General features: G+C 48.4%; 1 protein-coding gene across 2 annotated transcripts; it reads right to left on the reverse strand.

Annotated features, from left to right (window-relative positions):
• Positions 1-3,120: 3,120 nt before the first annotated feature.
• RHBDL1 (rhomboid like 1) lies at positions 3,121-21,756 on the reverse strand. Of its 2 annotated transcripts, none has more exons than XM_063314739.1 (8): positions 21,607-21,756; positions 13,559-13,717; positions 11,609-11,833; positions 10,547-10,695; positions 8,368-8,480; positions 4,995-5,095; positions 4,487-4,547; positions 3,121-3,544 (listed from the first exon to the last, which is right to left on the reverse strand). In XM_063314739.1, the coding sequence occupies exons 1-8, from the start codon at positions 21,643-21,645 to the stop codon at positions 3,273-3,275; spliced, it is 1,119 nt and encodes a 372-aa protein (XP_063170809.1). In that variant the 5' UTR covers positions 21,646-21,756; the 3' UTR covers positions 3,121-3,272. The 2 variants fall into 2 exon arrangements, with proteins under 2 accessions (XP_063170809.1, XP_063170808.1); XM_063314738.1 differs by having other exon boundaries at positions 13,550-13,717.
• Between the last annotated feature and the right edge of the window lie 3,856 nt (positions 21,757-25,612).

Below are 25,612 nucleotides of genomic sequence, written 5' to 3' on the forward strand. Positions count from 1 at the left end.
CACAGGCTCCCTTCCGGGGATCCCAACGCCCACCTTTTTCAAACACTGTCAACCTCTTTCCTACTTTTCAATTCCAGTTGCAGAAAGGTTTAACTAGGCATCTCAAACCCCCATCGGCTGCATTGTGGTGCCTGATGCCAGCTTGCCTAAGTTATGGTCCAGGATTTCCCAACCTTGGCCACTAAGATGGGTGGACTTCAACACCCGGAATTCCCCAGCATGGCTGGCCAGGGAATTCTGGGAATTGAAGTCCACCCATCTTAAAGTGGCCAAGGTTGAGAAACCCTGGCCCAGGTATTCTGGAAATGCGGAATATGGATGAATTAGGTAACCAAGTTCAGTGGGGTTGTGCAAAGCCAGCCACCCGTTGGCTCTGATTCTTGGGACGTGGAGCTAATTACGATTTCCCCATCACTTTTTGGAGGAAGGATGCATTTCAGAACCATCTGCTGCTTTTTAACTGTGGGTAACCCATCCATTTAGCCAGCTTTGGAAATTTAGGAGTGACAAGAAAACAGACAGATGGTGTGCAAAATATTTATTCATACATACATCTTTCCACCCCCAGTCACATTTCTAATCTGGATTAGTGCATTGCTTTAACAACGTCTCCATTTCCCCCAGGCCCTTCCCTTCCCAACCTCTCCCATTTCTTCAGCCCTGCCTGCTTCTCCAGAAGACTCACCTCTCCAAGGACAGATGGGTGTTTCAAGAGCCAGAGGTGGGAAGAGCAAGGAGGTACAGGTAGTCCTCACTTAACTATTCATTTAGTGATGGTTCGGACTTACAACGGTGTTGAAAAAATGACAACCAGTTATCACACTTATGACCAACGCAGCATCCCTGCAGTCACATGATCACAATTTGGGAGCTTGGCAACTGGTTCGCATTTATGACCATTGCAGCATCCCATGGTCACGTGACTGCCATTTTTGACCTTCCTGGCTGGCTTCTGGCAAGCAAAATCAATGGGGAGCCACATGATTCACTTAACGACCATGTAGTCAGCTTAATGCCTGCTGTGATTCGCTCTACAACTGTCGCAAAAAAGGTCATAAAATCAGGTCAGATTTGCTTAATGACCACATTGCTTAGCAACTGAAATTCTGGTCTCAATTGTGGTCGTTAAGCGAGGACTGCCTGTAGCCAGTAGAGAGCATCTGCTAAAATAAGTCTCAGCAACCAACCTCTTACCCCTTGCTTTGCACTTCCCCAACGACTCCGGGGCAGAGGTGCCCAAACTGGTTTTGAATCCAGACTGCAAACGAAAAGCCCACGGAATCGTTCCAAATCTCAGCAGGGCCACGGAGTTAACTAGCTGGCATGGAGATGCTTCCTTTGTTTCTAGCAGCTGCTGGCATCGTGCCCCCATTAACAAAACCTACTTATCACGGTTGAAGTTCCGTTTCCATCCAGGGAGAAAGTTAGAAGTGCCGAAGTCATTTATGCTGGGTTGATCCTGCGTGCAGCATTGCTACAAGCCTTCCCTAGAGATCTGAAGGTCATCTAGGTCAAGGAGAAATTGGCCACTGGGAGAGAGAGTGGCCCTAACCCTGTTATGTCCCAAAGTTCAGGAGGAGATTAAAATTATTGGGAGGGCTTGAGTGAGGCTGCGCTTTAGGTTTCAGCCAAACTCCTCAGCTGTGGTTTCTCCCTCTCCTTCCACCACCAACAAAGTGCTTGTGCTATTTCAAAGCCAGATTGTCAATAAGGAGAGAATTCATATGGGAAAAAAAATAACACTTTAGACACGCTCCTTTCCAACTACTTGGAGAACATCACCCACCCCACGTATACACCCTCTAGGAAAATCCAGACACTGGCTGTCCCTGATGAGACTAAACCCTGATTGTGAACCCAGCCTATGCCAGCCAAACCCTTAGCTTGCACAGGACCAATTGCTCAGTCACCATTCCGTCAGGATCAAACAGTAGCTTTGGGTGGGTTCAGCGAGGAGATCTGCAGGAGGGGACAGGGACAGAATGACGTCAGGGACAAACGCCAGAACCAGAGTCCTTTTGACTTAGGAGACTTCCATGGGAGAACCTACTTTAGAGTTAGAACTTGTGGAGACCATGAGCTAATACAGGAAGCATCCTCATGCTAAATCAGGCTATGGATCCAGCTTGGAAATACTGGACAGCAAGCGATGAGCCATGACTTCTGGGGTTGCAGATGGGGTCCCCTCAGCCCTCCCTAGAGATGTGGAGGGCCCAAGCTGAGACCTTTGTCAGAAGGGGAAGAAGAGGAAAAGGAGGAAGAGAGAAATCTGATGCTGGGGAGCAAGAAACAAAGATGAAGGTAAGAAGAAGGGTCTAGAAGGGTCTAGAAGAGCTAGAAGGAGGAGGCAGAGGAGGATCTAGAAGAATAAGGATCTAGAAGATCTAGGAGGAAGATCAAGAAGAAGAAGGATCAAGAAGAAGGAGGAGGAGGAGGAGGAGAAGAATTCAGTCTGTATAACAACACAGGGAATTAGCTGAAGGCATCTACTCTGCCACTGAGTTTGGAACATCGTATCTCTGAATCAAGGGAGGACCTATCTCTTCCCTTTCCCCTAGAGAAAACTCAACATGCATCCAGGGTCAGAGGAAAGAACCTCTGAGTCAAAAGATGGGATTCCCCTTGAGACCCGCCCCTCTTGCTTTCCACATCAAAATGTACAGAATGACATGTCTGAGCTGCCCTTTGCCCCTGAGTGGCCCCCAAAGACCAATCTGAAGCTGGGAAGCAAGAAACAATGGGGAGAAGGAGAAGGAGAAGGAGGAAGGGAGAGAGAGAGAGAAGGAGAGAAGGAAATCCCCAACAGAGCTGGGCTGATCCTGGGCTGGGGTGGGAAAGTGTCCTTCAGCGGCCTGGCCAGGACGAAGGGGGATTAGCCTCCATCCTCCCCCTCCAAGCCCTCTGGGTCCTCAGGCATGCAAAAGAGCAACTGAGTGCACACTCCTAAGGGTTTCTGTTTCTGTGTTCTAAGGGAGGCGAGCCCCCGTTCTGCAGGCGCGGTCAGGCGCATGGAGAACGTCTGGTCAAGGGCCTCTTTCCCCGGGCTCACCGACTATTCTCGCCGCTCTCCCGTCTCCGCAGGCCTCTAGCCTGGCCCAGCTTTCCGGCATCCGGCGGGATCACCGCTCTGCCGTGACAGGCGACGCACGCTCCGGATTGCCCTGCGTGAGGGTGCCAGCCCAGCCCCTTTCCCCCCACCCCATGTTGAACCCTGCCAGTTTGGGCGTTTCCAGGTCCAGCAGATGCCAAGAGAACCGGGGCTGGGCAGAGGGCTAAGGAGGGGGAGGAATTTGCGTCCCCAGCAGGTCGTAGGCGAAGATGTTCCAGAAGACCGCAAAAACCAAGAAGGTGGCATAGGAGAGGAGGACCACCCACCACCCGCACTGATCCTGCAGGTTCTCCTCGTAGCTGCGGAGGATGGTGAGGCCCATGCTGATGCCCACAATCGCCCCAGCCAAGTGGGCCATGAAGCTGGGCTGGGGGCCTGCGGAGGGCAACGGCGGGGAGAAACGCAGCCAGACTGCCCGGCCCACTTCGGAACTCACTGCAGGGGGAGGAAACACAGAGAGACAGAGAGAAAGAGAGACATGGCTTGAAAGTTGAGTTTCTAGTCCTCAGGGCGTCTCTGTCCACAAAACCTCTGCCCTTGGTCCCCTTTAATATTGCATAAGTGAGCCAAGGAGGAAAGCCAGAAAAAAACAAACAAACAGGAGGAAAACGGGTGGCAGGGGCATCCATGGGGGTGCGGGTGGTCAAAACAGTCAAGATGGTGGATGTGATGCATGTAGCGAGGGGGCGGGGCCTGGGTCATTCAGCTGCATGTCCTGCAACAGCAAACAGATAAGTGTTGATGTCAAGCTAAGGGGAAAAGTGTACTTGTGGTTCCCCCATTTTGCTAAACTATGTTGCTGTTTTTTGTTGTTCTTACTGTCATTGTTGTTGCTGAGTTTACACAAGGATGGGTAAACCGCCATTGCCTCAGTGAAGCTAAACCATACTTCTCAGAACCCTTACGAATGGCCTTGATGCCAAGAGAGGTCATTTAACAGTGCCTGGAGGACCCCTGGTCCCCGAATGAATGCTTATTGTAAGCCCACCCCATGGTTTGCAAACCATGATGTATGATGTGGCAGCCTGTGGAATCCCAGCCAATTGTAGCTTCTTTAATAAACTATGGTTAACCCATGGTTTATCATGCTGCATGAAACTAATCAAGCTATTAGAGAGCCAGTTTGGTCTAGTGGTTAAGACAATGGGCTAGAAACCAGGAGGCTGAGAGTTCTAGCCCTGCCTTGGGCATGAAAGCCGGCTGGGTGACCTTGGGCCAGTCGCTCTCTCAGCCCAACCCACCTCACAGGGCTGTTGTTGTGGGGAAAATAGGAGGAGGAAGGAGTATTAGGGATGTTCCCCGCCTTGAATTATTTATAAAAATAATAAAGCAGGATAAAAAAATCTAAAAAAAAAAGAATGAGGCAAACAGACTTACTGCACACTAGCGCCAGCACCATGCGGAGCAATTTATACGGGCAACGCATTCCAGCCCAGTTCTGTGGAGGGCGAGACACGAAAAAAGTGGTTAACTCCTAGGGGTGACTCGGTTTCCCCCTGCGCCCTTGACTCTGCACCCGTCAGTTGGCCTATTCCGGGAGCCACACCCCCGGAGCCCCAACCCAAGCCCCATGAATTGTGAAGATAAGTCTGCAACATTCTCAAGTGCCACAGCTTTGGAGTTTTATATACTTGTCTCTGCAACAGAATCAACTTGGCTTCTGCCCTGGGACACTTGTGCCAAAGTAACTGAGTTGGCTTTGAAGACACCTTGGCTTCTCCACTTTCGTTCTGGCCCCTGGACGGCGCTTCTGTTTGGACCATTTTTATCTCTGCTACCCTGACTTTCCATCAAAATATTGGCGAGGTTCTGCAAGTTAAGAGCTCAAACCTCCATCCATGGTATCGATTTCCAAAAACACAGCTGTGATTCCCCAAATTCTTACCATGACGACGTTGGCCAGGTGAGCTGAGCAAAGGGCGTAGACACCCCCCGAGCCTCCAACCAGCGGTGCTCTCATGTCTGTGATGGAGACAGTCAGTGAACCTACAAGAAAATTGGGGGAGAGATGAGAAGGGGAGGGACGAAAACCGCCTTCTGATTTTCAGCAACTTCACTTGGCGGAATGCAGAATGCTCACAAACAAACCAGAGCCCACTTTGCTCCCCATTGGCAGATCTTCTGCATGCATCCTTATCTGCCTGGGCTCTTTGAAGCCTTTCTTTTCTTAGAAACAGAGGAAACGGCCTTGTGGTCAATCATCGCCAAGGATTAAACTGTAGCTTTCGGCATAAAAATAATTCTCTCTGTTGCTGAGCTACAACCCTTCTTTTATTTCTTGAAGTGCAGCCTTCTCCTATTTGGGCATCACCCGGTATTTGAAAATGATGGTGGTTTCTTTTTTGTTGAATTAACAGCGCTAAAAAGCAGATTTTTCATCCAGTCTCCTTGGGCCTCTTGGAGAAAGGAAATTTGGGGATGGAAAATACCCCCCACAGTGCACCCTCTCCGAGTCTGGTGATGATGCAATTCCAATTCTCAATGATCCGACTGCTTGTGGCTTATGGGTCCTGTAATCCCACCACCTCTGGAAGCATCAGGTTCAGGAAAGCTGCATTAGTAGTTCTTCAGAGCTTTTTTTTTTTAAAGGATCAGATGGAGAGTGATTCCTAAGCACTATGTATTTTTAAAAAAGGGTCCGCTTTTTGCAAAAAGTACCCAGCATGCATGGTTTAGCCCCAAATGCCAGAATGTATGTAACTCCTGGAAACAGGCCTGTCGCAGAAGCCATGCACTTCTAGTCAAGGAATTCTCATCAGTTAATATTTACACCCATTTGCACTGGAACAAAATACGTTTCTGAAAGGGAATAATTCAGAATATTCCTTTGGGACAAACAGAAGGGACAAAATCATTTTGATAAGAAGATACTGGCCAACAATACATCTGGAAATGTTGGTGTTATAAAGCAGTGTTTCTCAACCTTGGCAACTTTAAGCTGTGTGGACTTCAACTCCCAGAATTCCCCAGCCAGCAAGTCCACACAGCTTAAAGTTGCCATGGTTGAGAAACACTGTTATAAAATAATTCATGCTTGTAATGGGAAAGTCTAAAACTGTAATTCATAAGAGGGGCATCCTGTTCATTAATCCAAGACCTTTTTTGGAAATCAAGTAACTGATCAGTTACATTATTATTTGACCAAATGCAACCCCTCTTGAAATATTTTTTAAAGGAAGGAAGGGGAAAATGGGAGGGTATCTGTACACTGGGTTCCCAAATCACACCAAGCCATGATTTGTTTATGGCTTATATAATGAAGCACCAGTGATGGGACTGGCAGAAGACCTAAATCCCTAAACTATGACTCACCAACCACTTTGACGCCAAGCCCAAGAAGCAAACTCAAGCAAAACATATTAGCATGATGCTTCGAATAAGCCAAGTTGAGCTATCAAGCACAAGTTGGGCTTAGTAGCAGGTCATAAGATTGGTTTTAGGAAATCAGCAAATGCTTTTCCTCAGGGGCATCAGTGCTGGGTGGATGTCATGGGAAGAAAGAATAACCTTGAGGAACAGGAAGAAGAGCTGCAAGCTAAACAATGGAAAAATAAAAGAAATCTGAATCTGGGGCAGAAATGTAATTTGAAAAAGCGTTTCATACAGGATTCTCCCTAGTTCACATGAAGATAAAGTGAGGGAGGGGGGAAGCACATTCAGCCTTGCAAGATTCTGTTGCTATAACCTTATAATAAAAGTAGTATCAGCATTCATAACTTTGGTTTCCTAGCCTGGTCTACCTTGGAGGGCTGACAGTGGGTCAGTTTGCTGGCATAGGAGCCTTTCTCTCTACTATTCTCTCTGCCTCTCCAAAGACAGAGACAGGGACTCATTCCCACCACTGCCCTAAGTGCCAAAGGAGCTTTGTGGCAAGCCGCTCCCCAAAGCTTTATTGTGGTGAGGCTGCCTCCTTCTCTGCAAAGCTGGGTGGGGTGTGCATGGGACCCTGAACTCCAACGGGGATGCAAGCAGGAAATGACCTTAGCCACGTTTCTTCAGCAGGAGGCAGAGAAGCAGCAGATGGTTAAAGAACGGGCCATCATTTCAAGGGGCCGGTCCAAAGCTTGCCCCAGAGAGAAAAAGGAACGTTCCCGAGCCAAGGAGGATTCATTAGATGCCACCAAAGGCGCAACTGGAAAAGGTCACTTCCTACTCTGCTGAGTAACAAGGAGGAAGACAGGGAGAAAGGCACAGCGGGTGAGGCCCAGGCCCCACCGAGGTGGTCATTCGGCATTTTCTTGCAATCCTGCTGGGATGGGATGCGGGTTTCCTGCACACTTCTGAGGGGTGCCTGTCCCTAAAGCCCAATCTTGGTGTTCTGCTCTTTCTAGGTTTTGAGAATTGACCTCGTAAAGGTGACTTGAGGGTTGAAAGGAGAAGGGCCCAGAAGGCAGAGAGAGTAAAAGGAAAAATGACAGTCTTGGAATGCAAGGTTACAGCTGGCTGGGTCTGAAAGGGGAAGGTGGAGGGAAATACTCTGCATTATAATAACGCAGGATGCAAAAGTGCCTGTTGCTTGAACAGCCTCATTACAGGCTTGTCAGGCCATACAGTGACTTAGCAGAAGAGCGTAACCTGGGAAAATATCTCCAGGACAACGAAAGGAAATTCTCTTTTTCAGGCGGTCAGAGGCACAGAAGCACCTTCGGGTTCCAGGTGGCAGAAAATTGATATGGAAATCCTGAGAAACTCACCGTAAAGAGGGTAGAAAGGGGCAGCTGAAATGATGCCCATAATCCACATCAGAACTCTTCAAATGCATCCTATGGCATAAAGAGTGTAATGGAGTGTAGTGGTTAGAGCAGTGTTTCTCAATCTTGGCCACTTTAAGGTGTGTGGATTAAAACTCCCAGAATTCCCCAGCCACCAATGCTGGCTGGGGAATTCTGGGAGTTGAAGTCCACACACCTTAAAGTGGCCAAGGTTGAGAAACACTGGGTTAGAGCAACCCAAACTGGTGATTGATGATGATGATGATGATGATGATGATGATTTTTAGGATGCACTTTTATTGGTTTTTGTAGCATGCACCATGCCAGCTTCCCATGGAGTCTTTTTTTTTTCTTGTAATGAAGAGAATCCAGTTGCATTTGGATTTAAGTCTGGTGCGGCAGAGAGTCTGACAGCTGTAAAAGAGGGTTCTGGGGGCATCCTGGAGCCCCCAGGCCCTGTGTTGCCGATCTCCTCTTGCAACGGAGGAATCCAGTTCTACGGCTGAGCTGGAAGAGGAAGAGAAAAAACTGGGGTTCTTGACTCACCTGCCAGGACTCCTGCGAGGTAGAGAAAGCTGATGCGAAGGACACCATGGACCATCTCCAGGGGCACCCCGATCATCAGCTGCAGGAGAGCGTTGAACCCCAGCTGTTCTAACCTGGAAAGAGGCCAGGGAGGAGACAGGCAAAACCCTCCATAAGGTCTACTTCATCTGCGCTTTAGAGAAAAGGCTATCTGTCATGAGGGCTAGAAGCTTGAGATGCATCTGACATTCTCAGAGCCACAAGCTTCATCTTGGTTTTCCTGCACACCGTGAACCTGTTGGTGCATCTGCTCAAAACAACGAGCCATTTTAGCAAGGATTTGTTTTTAGCTTAGTGGCCATATAGTCCTTAGTGTCTTCTCCCTCCATCCCTTCTCCCTTCTCCATCAATCTTTGTCTACTGAAGTCAACAACCCCTTAAATGGAAATGCAGGGCGAAACTCAAAATATTAACATCTTTGTACATCATCCCTGGGTCATACTTTACCCCTCTGGTTTGACTGCCTGGAATCCTTCCATCCAGTCACTTGAAATACTGAACTCGACTTTAAATGCTGTCCCCCCCATGAAATAATTGCCCCCATGGCCAGGTTCTCTGCTGCTTTCAGGAAAAGAAAATCTCACATTTGCAATCATTTGGTAACAGTTTGGTGCCTGTCTTCCCCCCATCCTGCTTCCATTCAATCTGTAGGAATAAAAAGCAGATTCCGAATCTGCCACCTTGAGAGTCATTTTAACATTTAAAAAACCAAGTTCCTAGTCCTCATCACCGCAAAAGAACTTGCCAAAATCTGCCGTTGCATCCCTTTGCCCCTTCTGATCAAAATCCTTGCTGCTGTTCTTGGTGCCTATCAATCCTTTTCCCCCACATACTCATACACAACAGCATGTTGGGGAGGAGGGGGGAATAGTTACAGGAAAAAAAAAAGGTGGGGGGAGGCACAACTCTTTTCCTAATTATGTGAGGCAAGTTTGGCCATTTGCCTGGCAGTTAGACTTCTTGTCTGCCAAGCTTCCTCTTCCCACTGTATTTCTGGTCTGCCACCCACCTAATTTGTAAACTTTACATCTGTTCTTTTCAACATTTCCTACTAGCCTCCTTTAGAAGAACGATGCTTAAAACTGCTGCAGGATTTTTTTTAACCAAAGGAAAATAGATGCAATTCACAGCCAATAAAGTTAATCTTTTGTTCCAGAGTCGCAGAACTGATTTTCTCTGGAAAAGGTAGCTTTGCCTAAAAACATGGAAAGGATTATTCTAAATGGATTCCCCTCCACCATAAATATTTGCCTTCCAGCTTTGGGTTTCTGTCTAGTACGCTCAGAAATTTCTCCTGTTTTTCATGGATAGGCAGTAAAACCTGGGGATTCAATTCAGCTCCAGTGAGCTACTTTCAGCACCTCCAGCAACAGACCTGTTTTATTTTTTGGGGGGGAAAATGAACATAAAGAGGTTTGTACAATGAAGAAAGAGGGGAAACAAACATTGCACAGTAGAACAGATACGAAAGAAACACACTAACAGCTGGTTAGCAACATGGCCAGATGTCACTCAGCAGCAAGTCATAAAACTCTACATGCATCCATTTCTCCAACAGTATTATATACAAAAAGATTATAACTAATTCCCCACTTGGGGCCAAGAGAAAATAGAGCTGTGAAAAATAACAGGAAAAGTTTCTCCTGCCAATCCTATCCTAAATGCCAGCCAGACCTTTACCAAGAGGGCCTGATCTGCCCCACCAAGCCTTGCGGAAGACTCATCTCCTTCTGCTCCCCACACAACCACCAGCAAAGGCTGAGTTTTCAGGACACTGAGCCACAACACTGGTGGGCAGACGATCCGAGAGCTTGTAGGCACACACCCATCCCAAACACACTTGCTTTGCACTCTGATGATGAGGCATGGCCAATAGATAGCAAGGTCTGTACTTGCAGACATTGGGCTTCAAAAGAAGGAAAGCAGGTAACAGTTTAGCTTGCCGGGCATTCTATCCGGTTCCAGCCAGAAGCTGATTCGTCAGTTCCAGATGAAGTTATGGTGGTGCATCAACAGAGGATGTCTCGTGAGGCCCAGGTAGACCAGTGGGATGGACTAGCGTGGCCTGCAGACCGGCTTCCTCCATTCCTGCTGTACTACGAACAGGGAAATGGCAGGAGAAGACACTCAAGACACTTACCCTACATGCATGAACATGTATGTGAGAAACCTCCAGGCCCGGGCGCGATGTCCAGGATGGTAAACCAGTGGACTTTTCATGTACTCCGGATGGTATGTCTGTAACACCCACTTGTTCAGCCGCGCTCCGTAGCAAAGGAAAACTATGATCTAGTAGAAAGGAGAAAAAGTTGCCGTGATGGTCTTCTGTACGTTGATGTCCTTCAAGCAGGTTGGACCAAAGGCCCTGTTAGCAGTGCTGAAGACTAGGAACTTTGCTTGCTGCAGAATCTCTGGGTCCTGGCTAGGATGCAGTTCTGCAGGAGACCGGATAGTGCATTCCAGAATTCCATTTCCCGTTTTTTAAAAAGTGGCTTTCTACAGTACTTCTTATGTTTGCCCATCCTAACACTGCATCGAGGTATGAAGGGCAGTGCATGCGCAGGAAGGGCAACACTGCTTTCATCAATATTAGGTATTGATATAAGATGTCCTTTCACTGGTGTATTGCTCCAGTTTTGATTGCTAGGATGGGCAACTGTTTCTCTAGAAATCGCTGGAAATGTAATCAACAGGTTAGATCATTGTTCACATCTATATTGCCTCTGACCTAGGAATCAGGAAGAATGAGTCGAAGCATTGGAGCGCTCGCAGATCTGCTTTGAAGGCAACCCCCTTTTTATTTTTATTTTTTAATTTGTTTTTATCCCACCTTTATTATTTCTATAAATAACTCAACGCAGCGAACATACCTAGTACTCCTTCCTCCTCTTATTTTCCCCACAACAACAGCCCTGTGAGGTGGGTTGGGCTGAGAGAGAGTGACCGGCCCAAGGTCACCCAGCCAGCTTTCATGCCTAAGGCGGGACTAGAACTCTCATACCACGCCTGATTGGCTCTTGGGCTGAGAAAGCGGGACTGGCCCAAGGTCACCCAGCCAACTGTCATGCCTAAGGTGAGACTAGAATTCACAGCCTCCTGGTTTCCAGCCCATTGGCTTAACCGCTAGACCAAAGTGGCTCTCTTTTCCCTGAGGGTGCTCTCCCCCCTGCCCCAGCCCTTGGCAAGCCACTTCTCTGCGCACCTGGGCCAGTGTGACCACAGCCATGAAGACCGGTGGGGGACAGGTGCGGTGCTGGTAGAAGTACCACCGCCGGTGCATCTCGCATGGTAGGATCTCATATGCCACGTAGCGCACAAAGCGTTTGTAGAAGCCCAGCCCAGTCTCATCCAGGAGGCCGTCCTGAGGCAAGGCTCTTTGTCCATTGGCGATGGCCCGCTTGAAGCTGCTGGAACGCTTGCTGCTGATCTGCAAAGAGAAAAGGGGGCCTCCAACAGCAGGAAACTCACCACTGGATCCTCAGTCATGAACTGCCTCCTAGAGACCCCCACCCCTGCCTTTGAGCCAAGAATATCTCCCTGGCAGGGTATCTTCTCAAGTGAGATCCCCAAGTCCAAGAATCTGGAGGAGAGGACCACCTAAAGCAGAAGGACTGAATCAGTCCACCCACTGCTCAGGGTTTCCCTAAGTCAGGGTTGGTAAACTCATGGGCTGCATGGAGGCTCCCTCAACAGGAAGTTCTAAATGGGCAAAAAAAAGGACACATGGAGCTTTCTCCAATAGTCTTAGGGCAGCTGAAATGGCCACCCCACCCCAAAACTCCCTCAAAAGTGCGAAAGGAGGGGGAGGGGGAGGGGAAAAACCCAGTCCAGCCTCAACTCGTGTGAGGTCCTATCAGCAATGCCTTGCTTACTCCCCGGCCATGAAACTAGTAGGAAACCAAGTGTGTTTTTTTAGCTGTAGAAAAGCCACCAGTATTGACCAAAGCAGATCATAGGCCTAAGTTTCCTGCATCAGAGCTGTTGGGCTGGCTGGACACAAGAGGAATGAAGTCCAGTGACATCTGGAAGGAACTCAGATGGAACTCAGTCCCACGAGCAAAGGATGGAGTTTGCACAGTCACACTCCACAGTCTGGACTACCATTTCTCTTGCCAAATGGGCTACGTCAAAAGAATTTCAACTTATTTGTTAGATTTATATCCCACCTTCTCTCACTCATGTGCCTTGCATGGGGGTCTCCTTTCACAACAACAACCCTGTGAAGTGGATTGGGCTGAGAGAGCAATGGGCCAACCTTACCCAGTGAACTTCTAGGGTTGAGGGTGGACCTAAACCTGGATCTCCACAATCCTAAGCTAATACCTTAACCCCTACGCAAACTGCCTCTACATCTCTCCATAAATAAGGCCCATCTTTGCCTGAATCATCAGGAAGAGAAGAAAGGAAAACTCTGCTTCTTCAGATTTCAACCTGTCCCAGTTTTCTTTCATGGAAAACTCTGCTTCTTCAGATTTCAACCTGTCCCAGTTTTCTTTCATGGAAAACTCTGCTTCTTCAGATTTCAACCTGTCCCAGTTTTCTTTCATGGTGACATGTTCTCCAGAGCATATGAGCGGAGAGCAGGTCCCAAGGTTTGTGGGAGCTCTCCTGCATTCCGCAATGTCTGTTCTTGACGAGTTGCAGAAAAGTGGGTGCTGCTTCTCCAGAATGTCATCACAAGTAGCAGCTCTTAGCCAGCTTTGACCAATGTTGGAAGCTAGATAAGCAGAAGTGGCCCTGGTTAGGATTTGGATGGGAGATCATCAGTTTTCTCAACCAGGGTTCCACGAGAGGTCCCTCAGGGTTCCCTGGGAGATCACAATTTATTTAAAAAAATTATTTCAAACTCGGGCAACTTCACATTAAAGAGGTGAGTTTCATTCTTTATTTTTAGTTTTAAGAACCCTGTGAATGCATATATACAGGCCTACACATGAAACAAATATAATAATTTTGTACTGTAAATTCTGTCCTATATTGGTGCCTGGATGTGCAGGGGTTCCCTGAGGCTTGAAAAATATTTCAAGGGTTCCTCCAGGGTCAGAAGGTGGAGAAAGGCTGGTCTAAAGCGTGCAGAAGTGGAAAACACAGGGGATCCATGCCCATATGCTGATACAGCCACCGCACAGCGGCTGGTACTCACGCCACTGACCAGATCTACCAGCTCCTGATAGCAGATCTGACCCTCATCATTGCTCTGTGCCAAGGCCACCAGCATTTCCAGTTTTGCAGGATCCAGAGGCAGTTCATGGCTGTGTACCAGGCTGGCGAAGGTCTCCACACCAACAAAACCGGTGTTTTTGGGATCAAGCTGTCAAAGAAGTGGGAAATCAGCTCTGGGCCCTAATGCCATTTGTTACAAACAATTCATCTGAATCATGAGTTATGACCCATCTCTGAAGCGCACCCCTAATTCTGCACAAATGTGATGTTCGTATCAAACAGAGAAGTCAGGATCTTGAGCAAAGTTGAGGACAGAGCAGGATTTCTGTAAATCAGGCGAAAGATGCACTTTCAACTATCTCATTTCCACCCATTTCCATTTGTGGGGGGGGGGGGACCAAAGATGGAAAACACCAACATGGAGAAATAGTAACTTTTTGATTGACCCAATGCATTTCAAAAATTCACTTCTTCTCTGGAGAACTTCAAAAGCACAACCCAGGGGTCATTAATGAACTCAGGCACTCTAATATAGCAATTATTCAGGACAAGTATAGCCACCTTAATTGAAATGCACAATCTGAACCTTGAAAGAGAAGAATCTGGGAGAGCATCATGAAACATAGGTTCTTCTACTCCCATAAATTCATGCTAAACCATGGTTTGTTGAACAAGCTGGATTCAGATTATATTAAGACATCTCATGGTTTCATAAACCACAGTGTCTGGGTTTGCACATCAGACTTAGTCAGACAAACCACATAATACCCTCAGATCACACATGGTTTACTTTAACCGCAGCCTGCTGAATAAGCTATGATGGCCAAGTTCACACACCCACATAAAGCAAAAACAAATGATACGACGGCTTTGCAAAATACGGGAATGTTGTTTGGTCCTTCAAACCAGCCACTGAAAACTACAGAACCCCAAGGACAAAATCTGCCCTTCTTCCCACTTGGCTCCTAAGGCTGCATTTACTCTTTAACCAGGATACCGAATTCACTCATTTTCACAACACGCCGATTCACAGCCAAATCACTTGCGCTGGGTTCAGACCACAGGCAAGCTACCAAAAACTCAACCTAGATACAAACCAGGCTTAGCAGGCCGTACAAACGCAAAGGCTGTGTTTCTCCCTGACTCAGCAAAACAAATCTTGTGAGCACACCCTACATGTTGGCAGACAGTTGCATTCCTGAACGCCCTTTTTAACAGACGGATCCCAAATATCTGTGGCCTCTTCCAACCTTTGGACCTCAGGGGCAAAAGCATCTTTCCTTTCCCGAGTGGCATTTTTCCCATCAAGATGTGAGGACTGACCCAAGAATTGTCTGCATTCAGAGTGTGAGCTGCACCACCCAGCTGCAACCCCCTTCACAGTTGCATTGTTACCAGCTGGCAAATGTCCCCAGTTTGTCATCCATTCACTCCGTTGTCTTCATGGCACTTGATTGCATTTCGCTGCAATCCGCCGTTACCCGTCCTCTTCGTAGTGTAAGCAGAAAGAGTGGGCATTCTCAGACAGACTTCAATCAATGCTCTCTGCACTCAGAAGCCCTAATTAAAACCTAACCGAACCCAGAACTCCATAATCATTCATCATACTCCATCATTTCCAAGCGAGGCAGACCGAGACTTTCTTGTTGAAACTTTTTCAAGCCTGCTAAACGATGGCCTTCATGACATCTTGCAGCAGCTCTTTTATTGCTTTTTTAGAATGGCTATTTATTCCAGCTGCTTCTGCCGCAGCTTCTGATAATTTGGGTTCATCTACATCTTTTATCACTGAATTAACACATTTCAGTAATGTGTTTTGGGGGTCTTCGTGTCCTCAAAAGGTCGAAGCTTCGATTGGTACTAAGGGAGCAGCATGGATGAGTTCATGAAGTTACTGTGAATCAAGTACAACTCAAGTTGTTATATTTGTTCTCAGTAATGCTTCCTTTTTCCTTTGCAGGAACCAAAGCAGATGTTTTCCTTAACATCTTACAGGAATTGGGGAGTCCTGGGTGCTCTCTGAGCTTGGTTGTTGGCTTGCAGACGTTTCATTGCCCGACTAGGCAACATCTTCAGTGCTAGAAGGGAGTGGGGTTTGTTTGCAGCTACTGTATATAAACAGGGAGCAAACCCCACCCTCCCTCGCAGTGATGATGTTATCTAGTTGGGTCATGAAGCATCTGCAAGCCAACAGCCAAGCTTAGATTGCCCCAAGGACTCCACAGCTCAAACCTTGAGCCACAGATATTCTCTCCTCTTGGTATCTTACAGGAATCTCAGTTTTCACTGAAAAGTTTCAACCCTTTGGCTCTCCAAAATCTATGGGGCACTGTAGCCCCCAAAACGTATCTGCTAAACAGAGATATAAAGTGACTTTGAAGGTTGTAGAAATCAGTTTTTATGTTTTTTCAGACCATTCTTGGTTAAGACAGGGAATGGCTGGACCACGGAGAGGTTGTGAAATAGGAGACAAGGGTCTTTAATGAATCTGCCTGAGATCCAAAAGCTCTTTTGCCTTCATAAACATGCTGTGTGTGTGTGTGTGTGTCGCAAAGGCTGCAATGCCCTAAAAGGGTTCCAGCGCCGGGTTGGTGGCACCCAATAACCAAAGATTTCTCAGTGTGGCAGAACTAGTACATTTTTTTTTATTACCCCCAGGGAAGAAAACATCACAATGTTTAGAACAGGGAGGACAGAGAAGGCTTTGCGGGGCTGGGGAGAAAGAGAAACACACACACCGAAAGAAATCTCCAGCTGCAGGCAACTCTTTGCTTCCTCTCACCCACCAGGTCCTGGAGTTCAATCCTGTGCAAATCTTGATGCTCAAATAGCCACTGCGTGTTTGAAGAATTCAGCAATGTGCCCATATGGCTACGGCAACCCATTCATTCAAAGGATCACCATTTTCCAGGGGGTGTATCTGCAGATGTGGAGGGCTGGGGGATGTGAAATCCTTCAGCAACGCTTTCTGCAAGTTGGGAACCATTTTCCCATTATCAGCAAATTGTATGAATCAGGAAGATGCATTGTCTACTTCTCAGAAGTGGTTGCTTAAGGGGAGTTCATTGCCAAGCTGACCCTGACCACAGACATCACTGGAAACCCTTTTTTTTTTTTTTAATGTTTTCTTATTATCTTATTGGCAGCAGTTCTTCTTCAATCGTATTACTCTAGTATTTAAGAACATAAGAGGTGGACCAGGCTAAAAGCTTATCTAGTCTAGCATTAATCCCTCAATCAGGACAAGAACAAAGCAACAGAATCCATGCTTTCTAGCTTCTCACCAGATGTAACGGTATGTAGGAAAGACCTTGGGCAACAGGGCAAAGAGATGCTGCCTAGGGAACCATCAGGTAAGAGACGGCTTAGCCCACAGCTGCTTAATGGGAGGAGAAAGAGGCTCAGAAGGGACCCTCCCTAACTGTAAAAGAAACGGTGGGAGATTTGTACTTTCAGACTTGCAAGGTTCTGTTCATGTAGCCCTACAATAAAGTAGAATTAGCTCATCTGGTCATGTTTCCTGTCTGGCCCACCTGGGAAGGCTGACACCAGAGCAAGTTCAAGATGTTGGTGTTTCAGTTGATCATTCCTGGAGGCTCTGTGGACAAGTCCACATATTTTTCTTGACAGCAGCTTGGAAGTAGTAGTCTGCAATGGCCTTCCTCGTGGTCCTACCCCCACCCTCCCAGTCTAACCTAAAGGCTGAAGTCCAGACATCTTAAAGTTGCCAAGGTTTAGAAACACTGGTATAATAACTAATCCATTACAGCAAGTTGACCCAGAAAACCTTCTTCCATGAGTCTGTCTAATTCACTTTGCACTGTACAAACTGGTGACCACCTTTGCGGTAGCCTTGTTAAGCTGTGGTTTGCTCTCACCAGTTGACTAAGCCTCCATTTCACACATCATGCCAAACCAACGTGAGAGACCGCACCGGGACCCCGTTGCTGAAAGTGGAAAGCAAACCAAACGCGGGGTGAACGCAGCCCATGCGTTTCAGGTGGCCTCAGACCAGAACATTCTGGCTGGAGCCCTCCACATTGTGTGGTGGACAACATTTCTTGATGGTTTTACTGTCTGCTGCTCGGAAAATGTTAGCTTAAGGGGATGAGCAGGCTGGAAGGAACAGAGAAAATGTAACACAGTTCAGAAGATGGAAGGTTTGGGAGCTCCAGAGCTGATGGGTCCCGCCTGGCAAAGACCTGAAAGCCAACAGCTTAGATGTTGGCACGCTTGGGTGCACCCATCCCTTTGTAAATGCCAGGAGGATTACAATTAGAGCTTCGCTGCCCCAAGCAGCTGCTTTTCAGCTTTCCCGTAAGAAGTCAGTGGGAGAAAGTCAAAGCTCTTCCTATAAATCGTTTCTCAACCTCAGGAACTTTAAGGTGGGTGGACTTCAACTCCCAGAACTCCCCAGCCAGCATGGCTGGCTGGGGAGTTCTGGGAGTTGAAGTCCACCCACCTTAAAGTTCCTGAGATTGAGAAACACTGCTATAAAGTATTTAGCTCAGCACATTACAAAAGGGGACTCTCTTCTGAGCCTTTTCCGAGCACCGGCAGAGCCCCAGATGCATCAAGCACCAGGCAGGTGACGATGGGAAAAGGCGTTGCATTTACCGCCCCTTATGCTCAGCACAAGCCAGAGGAAGTAACGTGAGACTTGGATTTTCCTCCCATGGCTTGGTGGATAAGATGCCGAAGGCTGCCAGGGACTCAAGGCCAAAACAAGCGATAGATGGAGCCAGAGTTCAAGGGAAAGAGGACACCTGTCTCTCCTCTTTCCAACAACCCAATCGCCCTCCCCCAAACAGCCGAACAAAGGGGCGGCAGAGAACTCTTCTAGAGAGTCCAGCCCGACCTGCGTTCTTGCGCTTGTCGAGGCATGACCGATGCATTTATGGTCCGAGGCATTTATTGCAGCTTTCCCACCAGCCCGGCTGCCAATCTCAGCTGTCCTGAAACCTCTAATTCAGAAAGCGGCTCGCCCAGCAGAAAGCTCACAGTCACAACTCACTTCGATACATCTCTTTCTTGCAGACCAAAAAGGAATCACATACACAGGGGAGTTCTGTCCACTGTGGACTCCAGATGTGAAACCCTTTTGGCCAGGTCTGTGCTCCAGAGTTTAAATGTGAGGCTGTGTCCTTCCGCTTCTCAGTGCCAACAGATCCTTGGCTGTTCTCTTGAGGGCCTTGGGCAGCGCTGGATCTATGCCGACCTCACAGGTCTTCCTAGCCCAGGATCCACCAATTCCTCCCTGCCAACTAATTTCTTATATTTACGGCCACATACTGTATGTGCATCGGGAAATATAGTGCCTCTCGCTCCCCTAGCAACAACACGCAGCAGGCATTTGTGGAACACCCTGCTCTTACATGTGCAAAAAAAAAAACCCAGATGCAGTACACACGTTCTGTTCTTATGTGTGCAAAAAAATCTGCCAAGATTACAGTTGCTTTATTTTAAGGAGGAGAATGCCAATGCCAGCCTTTGCCTTCTGTGCTAATCAAGGTCTATCGTCACAAAAGTAGGATGCAGCAGGCAGCCCCAAAGAATCCAGTTGATGCCAGGAGGCTCTAGCAAAAGAGCCAAGCTGCATTATGGGCTCACAAGAGGTATCACGGTTCCAAGAAGCTGAGCTGATTTACAAGTAAGTATGTGTTTCCAGAAAAGGAAACAGTCAAGCTGAATTTTGCACTCAGCTAGGCTGTCTTGACACTGGAACATGGCTTCATTCTCAGAGAAACATTTCTGGGGAGCCCCCCGAAAGCTGTCCACAATTAAAATGGACCTATCAAGTGGGCAACCTCATTTCCTTACATCACAGAGCAGGAAGCTGGAGGAATGTTACTCCTCTCCCCATTTCACAGAGGGGAATATGGAGGCTGACACCCTGTGAACTTCCGAAAAGCTACATGGCCAGCCCGTGAATGTGAATACGCTTACAAGGGAGTAATCCCTCCTGAATCTGAAGGGATTTGTGTCTGGATCAATGCACAGACTTGCTCAATTTACTGAACAACCCAGTGGAGAATCTCACTGTCTCGTAAGCGTAAACAGGATTACAATCTTAGCAAAGCTAACTGGAAGTTGAGGTGTCGTCTATCAAACTTCTTCCAGTCCTTGCACTTATGCCTGCTTTTTACAGATCCCACTGGTTCAGAGTCAGGAATAGCACTCCTCTGCTATTAGCACTTTGTGGCTGGGTTCACACAACTCCTAAAGCCCAATGGATAGAACACAAGTGCTCTTTTCGCACAGCTCAAAGTTAGAAACTATGTGAGGTTTCATGGTTCACACAACACACCATGACAAAGGCCGAGCTAAAACCTATCCATCCCCATTTTTGGTTACTGTAAACCAGTGTTTCTCAACCTCAGCAACTTTAAGATGGGTGGACTTCGACTCCCAGAACTCCCCAGCCAGCATGGCTGGCTGGGGAATTCTGGGGGTTGAAGTCCACCCATCTTAAAAGTGGCCACAGTTGAGAAACACTGGGCTAATGTGTTCTGTGAACTCAGCCACTGCATTCAAAGCTGTAGCTTCATTGAGGCTCAGTCCAAGAATTCTGCTGCTAAGTACTCAGTGAGAGTGTTCCAAGTGTTCCATATCATTTCTGGCAGGAATCCTATGGACCTTCCAGAAATCTTCCAAAATGTGGTTTTTCCAGCAGGCCTCAGGATCCCTTGAAAACAGGGAGCCCACAATATGGCTTTATTATGTGTGAGTCTTTGCAACACTCCCCTGTGGTCTTATTTATATTTAAGTCTAATTGTTTTTCATGGTTATTTAGGATGTGTTTTTTCTTGCTTTGTTGTACTGCATGTTGCCCAGAGTCACGCTCGTGAGATGGGCGGCTCGATCAATTTGAGAAACACAGGTAAATAAATAAAATCCGTACAACAGACCTGCAGAGTAGGCTGGTGTCGTTATTCTCAGTTTGCAAGTCAGGGAGGAAGGGGATAGGATTGCCCCAAAAGGAGGCTGGTTGAAATCAAATTTGACCAGGGAGCCTGGCATTTTGTACCACAGCTATCCCGAAGCCTCTGTCCTGAAATGCTGAAAAATTGGTTTTTGTCCAGGTTTCTTCTAGGCAGTCCATCAGATGCCAGTTTCAAGAGGAAAAGAGTGCCAGGGTTCACCCAAGTCCGTTCCCATGCTGGCAGCGCTGGAGTCCCAGTGTGGGACAAATTCTCCCTCCTGGTTGGCGCCAAAGCCAGAGAAAACCACTCTCGACTGGTGCAGAGATGGCATTTGATGAAGCATGGTGGTGAAGCCAGCCCAACCCAGTGGCCTGATTTAGCTGGGGGGCATTTAGAGCAAGCTGCAAATGCATTTCTGGGAAAACCCGCCCCTCAAGCCCATTCTTGGAGGCCTTTGGCATCACCCCCAGCCCTGAGGCCACACCAGCCTTCCCCCCCTCAACTCAAACTTGGGTATCTCTTCCTTTGCCTCTTCAGGCCGGGCACACCAGGGGTGGGGACAGCAGGGCATGGCCACCTCCTGGTGTTCCACGCTGGCCCGCGGAGTCACGGGCTCAAAGCCCGACCCTGGAGGGCAGCGGGTCTACCCGGTGCCTCTCCTTCTGGGACGATCGCCAAAGCTTGGAGGAACCACCAAGCTCACCGACCCTTCGCCGGGGCAGAGGCAAGCCTATCCATGCCCTCCCCTCCCCCCCCCAATTAATGCAAGGCAAACGACCTGAGCCCGGTCCAGCCGCCTCCCTCCAGCCAACTCGCTGCTGACCAGCCCGACTCGCCAACCCAGCCAAACCAAGCCCCGCATTCAGCCGGCGGGGGGAAGTGGGGGGGCTCCGACTTTCCTGACCGGCCGCGCGGGGCCAGACCTGCCTGAGCCTCACCTGGAAGCCCGCACAGGCGGCTCAGGTCCAGCCCCCACCCCACCCACGGGACCGATGGCTACGCAGCCAGGCGGCCCGGAGGCACGGGGTCCAGCGGGACGGGCCGGCCGCCTGCTGGCCCCGGCTGCGCTGCGCGCCCTCCCCGAAGCGCGCTGGCAAGAGGCAGCCCGGCTCACCTGCTCCTGGATGAGCTGCCGCAGCGAGCTCCTCTCCATATACCCGCAGCTGGGGGCGCTGGCGGCCGAGGAAGAGGAGGAGGAGGAAGATGCACGGGCTGGTACCACCGGCGGGGAGCCCAGGACGCCCCTTCCCCGCCGCCGCCGCCGCCGCCGCCGGGCAGGCGACCCAGATCCAGCTCCGGCTCTGGCTCCGGCTCCAGCAGCGGCGGCGGCGGCGGCCGGCACTCCGACGTGAGTGGCAGCCGGGCGGGAGGGGCGGCTACGGCAGCCCGCGGGCGGGGTCGGGGAGGGCGCTGCGCAGGGGCGGGGGCGCCTGTGGCTCCGCCCCCGAGTCCTCGCGGGCGCCCCTGCCCGCCCGGCTGCGCAGGGCGGCTCGAGGGGGCGGGCGCTGCCCCCTCGCTCGTTCCACCCTGGAAGGGGATTGGACGGCGGGGAGGAGGAGGAGGAGGAGGTGGGGCCGTCGGCCGGACCAGCCTCAGCACCGGTCGCTCAGCCCTGTAGGCGTGGCGGGCTTTTAAAGTCCGAGAAGGCTCTCGGGGGTCACGGGCATACTCTATGCCAGTGTTTCTCAACGTTGGCAGCTGGAAGATGGGTGGCTGGGAAATTCTGGGAGTTGAAGTCCACCCATCTTCCAGCTTCCAACGTTGAGAAACACTGTGCTGTTCTTGGCTATAAGACTGAAGTGACGTGCCAGTCCTTCAGGACGATTTTCAGCTTCTACATCCGTGGGACTTCCTCGTGGTCTCCCATCCAAGGATTAACCGGGCCCTATCCTGCTTATCTTCCAAGCCCAGATGATGTCAGCCGGATCTTTGCCTGCTATCCCTTAGGCTTTCTCCATCTAGGTTCAGGTTGCTCACCCTGGCTGATAGCCTCCGTGGAAGATCATCAGAGCAAGGGTCTTCCTTCCCTCACCTGAGACCTCCTGCGAGGCAAAAGGGGCTTTGCCGCTAAGCTCCTGATGCAGGAACCTGCCTTGCAGAGCCCAGAACCTCTAGGCATACATAGCTGGGGAGTTAACCGCAGCTGGTACAATGCCCCCAAGGCCACAGCTATCAGGAGATGAATGCAAGGGAGCCGTGATTCTTGACCCCATCCAAGAGATGCTTTACTGTATTCGCCTCCTTGGATAAAGCCCCCTGAGATCTGGGGGGGAAATTCAGACTATGTTTTGAGTTTGGAGGTCTTTTCTAGGTTGGAATCAGAGCAGTCTGTCTCTAGAAAGCTTCCTAATTCCATTGCCACTCCAAGATGCTCCAAAGGAGACCCTAAAGGGTCATTCTCCTTCCAGTGACATCCTTGTGACCCTCCAGAGCAGTGTGTCTCAACCTTGGCAGCTTGAAGGTGGGTGGACTTCAACTCCCAGAATTCCCCAGCCAGCAATTCTGGGAGCTGAAGTCCACACATCTTCAAGCTGCCAAGGTTGAGACACACTGCTCCAGAAGGTCAGAAAGCTCTGATGTGCTTAACCATGGCTTGCAGTTTATTTAACCACGGACTGCCAAACAAGCCACCATAAAGACGATGCAACACACCCAGCCACAAACTATGAGTTGCTAATCCTCATGGCTGGCTTGCATAATTCATGAAGCAGAAGGCAGTGTTGGGTTCTATAAAGGATTGATAATGGTTTACTGTGTAGTGCCACCACCATTGAGGGGGACTTATTTGACAAACTCAGACTTGGCTTGATCTTGGCCCTTCAGCAGCCTATTATGCCAGTCTGGGGATTGCAGCTTTCTAACTTGCTTATATCTGTATGCAGTTAAAGGTAGAATTTGCAGTCGTTTGCTGGGACTTTGAGAAGCCTTGTCTTAGTAGAGGGCGAATGATGGTTCTGGCTGGTTAACACTCATCTGTGAAATGGAGATAGGAGAGACAGTGGCTTCAGTAGCTGATTTGAAAGTTGTAAAGCTGAGAGAAGAAGCAGTCTGAATATTCATATTGCTCCATGCATATTTATGTGCTCCAGGAAATGAGCAACTGGGGAAGTGGGGTGTTGACGGAAAAGAGAGCTTCTGTTGTCATTTTTCTTCTGGAAGAATGCAAGGAAAACACATGGAGGATGCAATAAAAGTGCTTGGATTTTGCATGCATATGCATAATAAATTAATTTCTAGGTGAGAGTCCTCTTCCTGCTTAATGGACTTCAGATAGAAGGGCTGGCAGGTAGCTGAGAAAAAGTAGCCAACTGACCAGGAAAAAAATTACTTTTGCCAGACTCTTGAAAAACATTATTGCAATGGGTTTGGGTGGAGTCAAACTCCATTGTTTCCCTAAATGACACTATTGCTCTACATGCCTTTATCTGCACACAGTGATGGAAGCTTGATTAGCCATGACAGCACCAGCATTAAGGAGAGTGGCCACAATGAAACCATGGCTTCTGCAAATCCTTCTTTTTCCTTTGGTGCCTGGGTGAGGGTTCTAAATGTTTACTCCTACTAACCAACATGGAGCAGTGTCAATCATGGTGCAATATCAGAGCTATTTGCATCAGACAAACTAAATCACCAGGTAACCAGCTCCAGATTTGCATAGCACGTCTCGTGATCCCAGTTCATAGGGTTAGTTGGTGGTTGAATCTGTCAGCTGAATGCAGAAAAAATGGGTCAAGTAATCCATGGTTCAGTTAACTATGGTTGTCTTGCACTAATATATAATAGGTCTCATTGCAGGGTCAACTCAAACCAAATTAAAGGTGACCCTTTCATTGTAATTGGATTCTTGCTATAAAATTGCCTCTAGACCAGCGGTGGACAATATCTTAGCCTACATTTGATACACAAACTGTTAAACCTGGACCAGAGAAAGCCAGGCTCAAGTCACCTCTCAGCCATGGAAACAATGGATGACTTGGGTAGGTCACTATCTCTCAGCCCAATCTATCTTGGAGGAGAAGGAGAAGGAATAAGGAGTACTATGCATACCACTTTGATCTCTTGGTGGAAAGAAATATAAAACTTAGAAAGGAAGAAACCCCTTTCTCTAGCTCACAGGTAAGAAAGCTGGTATTCCATATGTATGTATGGAAACCTGGTATTCTCCTGGTATGTCAGTCCACCAAAATAACCATGGTGAATGACAAGGCATGAGGACAGTTATAGTTCAAAACATCTGCGGGATGCTTCTCCATCTTAAGTGGTTATAAAGCAATCAATAGGCACTTTACACCATGCCAAAGATCAAAATATAGTAGTCTGGTCTTGTATAGTTTGCTTATAATTCTGAGTGAACTGATTTAATTCAGTAAACAATGTTGCCATCAAGTCTTGCACAGACGGATTGCTTTGGCATGAGGGGTAGACTACCTCACACCCATGCTCTTGAGTGAGTGAATTTCTTTCAGATATGGGACAGAGAAGGATATTATAATAACACTCAATTGTTAGTTTAACTGGATTCTGTGTATATACAATAGGAAACACATCTCAGATAGAAACATGTTTTCTGTCAGGGACTAGTCAACGTTCCAGCATCCTCCATCTTCCAGTCCACCAATGCAGAAGAAATCCCTCCAGTTTGCTGAAGCAGCAAGGAGGATATCAGTGGGCACAGAGGTTCCAGAAGTGCCTTTAAAGGAGTATTGGGATGGTGTGACAGGTAAAATATAAAGTGCATCATCCAGTTTGGGGAAAGAGCTTTCCTTCCCAGGAGCCCACCCACCAAAGTAACCATAACAAATTATTAACAAGATTCCAGAGGCTCTCCTTCACCATCTATCAACTAGGAACAACTACCACGTTCCATGATTCTGCCACTGTCCGTATCAATGAGGGCTCAGATAAGAGGAACTGACTTAGGACAGTTTCAGGACCTTGGAGAGAGGCCACACTGTTTCTACTGCTCTTCAGGACCAAGGAGAGCAACCCCACTCCTGAGCTGGAGCTACCGGGAGACTGTTACAGTCTGGTCAGAAAGAGTTCCTCCGTTCAAGTTTTGGGTCAGATTTCTTTCAGAGGACAGCTCTCTCTGCTGTTGCCTCTAACTCCTTGAGAGATGT

The sequence above is a fragment of the Candoia aspera genome, chromosome 14 (assembly GCF_035149785.1).
Source record: "Candoia aspera isolate rCanAsp1 chromosome 14, rCanAsp1.hap2, whole genome shotgun sequence".
NCBI lineage: Eukaryota > Metazoa > Chordata > Lepidosauria > Squamata > Boidae > Candoia > Candoia aspera.

Excerpts from the sequence above, each read along its gene's own strand:
- RHBDL1 (XM_063314738.1), bottom strand. The coding sequence starts at position 21,645 with ATGGAGAGGAGCTCGCTGCGGCAGCTCATCCAGGAGCAG. Across the intron at positions 13,718-21,606 it reads GGCAGCTCATCCAGGAGCAG|CTTGATCCCAAAAACACCGG; the intron begins GTGAGCCGGGCT and ends CTTCTTTGACAG. Across the intron at positions 3,545-4,486 it reads GGTGCTGGCGCTAGTGTGCA|TGAGTTCCGAAGTGGGCCGG; the intron begins GTAAGTCTGTTT and ends CTCCCCCTGCAG.